This window comes from Nelumbo nucifera, chromosome 1, assembly GCF_055504915.1.
Source record: "Nelumbo nucifera cultivar China Antique chromosome 1, China Antique-T2T, whole genome shotgun sequence".
Lineage (NCBI taxonomy): Eukaryota > Viridiplantae > Streptophyta > Magnoliopsida > Proteales > Nelumbonaceae > Nelumbo > Nelumbo nucifera.
In genome coordinates, this window is record NC_142649.1 from 139481116 (window position 1) to 139484519 (window position 3404).

Consider the following 3404-nt stretch of genomic DNA (forward strand, 5'->3'; position numbering starts at 1 on the left):
CTGCAACGGAAGAAATCCGTGCAACGTTCAGGCCAAGGCAGGCCAGGACAAGCCTTTTGTATGCTTAAGGCTAGGAGTTGCCCGATGAGATGGCTCCACCAAGGTCAGTAGCACTGGATCATGACCTCTCTATTCATGTCTTCTCAAGTGTTATCTTCTCTAACAAATGGACCAGCAGTTCTCACTTCTCATTCTTAGTTCCTTGTTCCCTCTCAATCGTTTTTCTTCTTTGGCAATCTCCAACGAACGTAGGCTAGGAGTTGCAGCCCTTCTTTTTCTTGTTATTTTCTCTGATGAATTTAGGCTAACACCTCAATGCAAACTCAACACCGACGAACAGTCACGCAAACTCAACACCGGCGACCATCTTTCTGTTAGGTCAGGCTTCGGGCTCGAACCCGAGCTTCGAGCTTTTTATTAGGGCCGGACTTGGGCCCCAATTGTATACCCATTGGTCGGGCCAAGCTCGGGTCTAACAAAATCCTATTTATGAAGAGTAAAAGCCCGACCCGACCCCTGCCCAGCCCGGCCCATAAACAGCTCTGTTCCTGGGCTTGGGCTGTAGTTTCAATCCAATTTCTTGGACAGAAGAATGAACTGTTGGATTCATGTGGTGTTGACAGCTTCAATATGTCAAATACAAAAAAGCGTTATTGGTTATTTCGCCTTGGTCTTCAGGAAACTCGGAAGGTGTTGTTTCCGTAAATTCATCCGAAAATGAAGGACGTTTTCGCAACGGGAAAGTGTCTATACACTAAACAAGCAAAAGAAATAGAAACAATAGAACAAAATTCCTTCCTTTTTATCTTTTTAGGTGACGACTCTGCCCCTAAGGACTTTCTTCGAAGGAGGAAAGCAACTGCAGAATCGACCGACTTCGATTTTCTCAATAATCGTACCTGGACTGCTTGGTTGGCTGGCATCCATCCATCGTCCATGACCAACATCGACTCTCCTTCCACGAACGACGAACCCCTTGAGCTTCAAGTGAAACCTCCTTCTCTATTTAAATCCCTCGCATTCATTCCTTTTCCTCTCGTACCAAAATCTCAATTCTCTTTCCTTTCTTTCTTACCCTTCTCCAAGCAAGCAATAACCAGAAAGGAGTATCAAATGGAACAACGAAAGGCGGTCGATTTCGAAGATTTCTTGCCTATAATGGCCGACAAGTTGGGTGGGGAGGGATTGATCGGGGAGCTGTGTAATGGGTTTCAGTTGCTCATGGACCCTGATAAGGGACTCATCACTTTCGACAGCTTGAAGAGAAACTCTGCCCTTTTGGGGTTGCAAGGATTCACAGACGACGAGCTACGGAGCATGTTGAAGGAAGGGGATGTCGACGGCGATGGGGCTCTTAATCAGATGGAGTTCTGTGTCCTCATGTTCAGATTGAGTCCTGATCTAATGGAATCGTCTGAGATGTGGCTGGAACAAGTTCTCCAACAAGATTTTATGGATGTATAATTTTTTTTCGGTTCTCTCATTTTCCTCTTCTTTGCATTGCTCTGTTTTTCCTTTTCTTCATTTCTTCTTTTACGGGCACTGAGAAGAGTAGAAAATAGAAAAGAGAAAAACATTGTTTATACTTTATTTGATTGACAGATTACCAATTTACATGGGATGATGTTCATACCATTTTAGTGATTGAAATGGGATTTTTTTTTTTTTTTTTGTCTTCGTCTTTTCTTAGTTTTTACTTTTCCATTCTTCTTTCTTCTTCGTTCTCCATGTATCTAAGAAATTCCATTATTTTTTGTCAACTTATTCTTCTCGGTGTGGGACTGCTGGGGTAAGAAAGAAATAGAAAATTTTTCTTTTTCTAAGGGATTTCATTAAGACGATTCGAGAAAAGGGGCGCACGAGTTAAATGTTAGGATATGACAAAACTAGAGTAATATGGTGGGTCTTCGTGGGTCATACTATTTATTTATTTTTGAATGGCATTTATTTATTTATTTACCTTCTACAGGAATCATACCGTTTATTTCAATTTTATGAGATTGACCTGGCCGAATAAATACACCAAAAAGATAATCCCATATGAATAAATCGATCCAAATCTGATCCATTTATATTCTGATCGAATATGGATCTGATATAATATGTTTATCAATAGCCTAATTTATTAGTCGTGTTCAATATCTAGAGTCGACTCTAAACTAAATAAATCGAAATCGAATTTATTAGTCGTATTCAAGGTTTTCTTCAGATTTAAAAATTAACAAATCAAATTTGGGTAGAATTATCCTATTTCATCCGATCCATCATCCATGATCACGTGCAATACTAAAAAATATTCATTTATTTAATTGTTTAAATGGGTAGAGAAAATAAAAAACTGTAGGCAGAAGATAAAGCAACAGGGTAGAATGTGACAGCTGTGGGATTTGAACCCACGCCCTTTCGGACCAGAGCCTAAATCTGGCGCCTTAGACCACTCGGCCAAACTGTCAGTATTATTGTTGCAAGTGTTTCATAATTTATTTTATGGCATATTATAAATTTATAATTCATAAGTTTCTACGACTTATAATAAAGAAAATTTTGTATATCAGGAATGAAGGATGAGAGCAAGTTATGTAATCGACAACCCTATGAAATTATCCTTTCCTTTTTTTTAATATTTTTAATGAAAATTTCTCTTATTTATCATAGGCCAAATTGTATTGCTAAGTCAAACTAATCAAACTAAACCGGTGTAGTTCAGTATAAATTGGTAACTAAAACTAGTGGGTCGTACAATTTTTAGGTACTAAAATAACCCGACCCTTGAAGCAATTTTCAGGCCCTGGTTCATTTTATTCTCTGGCTTTTTTTATTCTCATAGGAAATTAGCAAAGTTGGGGAAAAACCTAATCCAAAACTTGAAGTTCACTTAAGACAAAGGAGATGTTTTTAGAAATTAGTTCACATAATTTACAAAAAATAGTGAATTTTTAATAAATTTTTGAAAAATAACTAAAAAATATTTTTGAAGAAATTACTATTTTAAAAAAACGAAAGCATGTTAATTAATAATGAAATTAATATTTTTTCTAATATTTATTTTAAATAAATATTTATAAAAATTTATATAGTAGATTTGGCAAACGAAATCAGATCAATCAAGATCTATTCAAATTCATAACTACAAATTTATATTTTCTTGACCCATTTTCTTGCTATATTGTTCAGAAAATTTCAGCATCAATAAAAATAGTGATGTATGGGGTCCAAAGCGACCCATGGAGAGAGAGATTTTATAATGATAATTTTAAATATTAGTTATAATTATAATAAGATTTTTAATTAATTATTAAATTTTATTAATTTACTTTTCTTATTTGTCTTATTATATCATCTATGTTTTTCTCTTATTATTATTCTAGATACTTTTTTACTCATCTTATTTCAAGATTTAAATT

At 35.6% G+C, this 3404-nt stretch overlaps 1 protein-coding gene and 1 non-coding gene across 2 annotated transcripts; one reads left to right on the forward strand and one right to left on the reverse strand.

The window, feature by feature from the left end:
* The first annotated feature begins 850 nt into the window (after positions 1-850).
* On the forward strand, positions 851-1675 carry LOC104585719 (calcium-binding protein KRP1). The gene has a single exon (XM_010242688.3). The coding sequence runs from the start codon at positions 937-939 to the stop codon at positions 1462-1464; it is 528 nt and encodes a 175-aa protein (XP_010240990.1). The 5' UTR covers positions 851-936; the 3' UTR covers positions 1465-1675.
* A 697-nt stretch (positions 1676-2372) lies between these two features.
* Positions 2373-2452, reverse strand: TRNAL-UAG (transfer RNA leucine (anticodon UAG)). The gene has a single exon. It is a non-coding gene; the product is annotated as a tRNA-Leu (tRNA).
* Positions 2453-3404: the final 952 nt, after the last annotated feature.

Bases quoted from the DNA above. Each gene is read 5' to 3' on its own strand.
- LOC104585719 (XM_010242688.3), top strand. From the start codon at position 937: ATGACCAACATCGACTCTCCTTCCACGAACGACGAACCCCTTGAGCTT.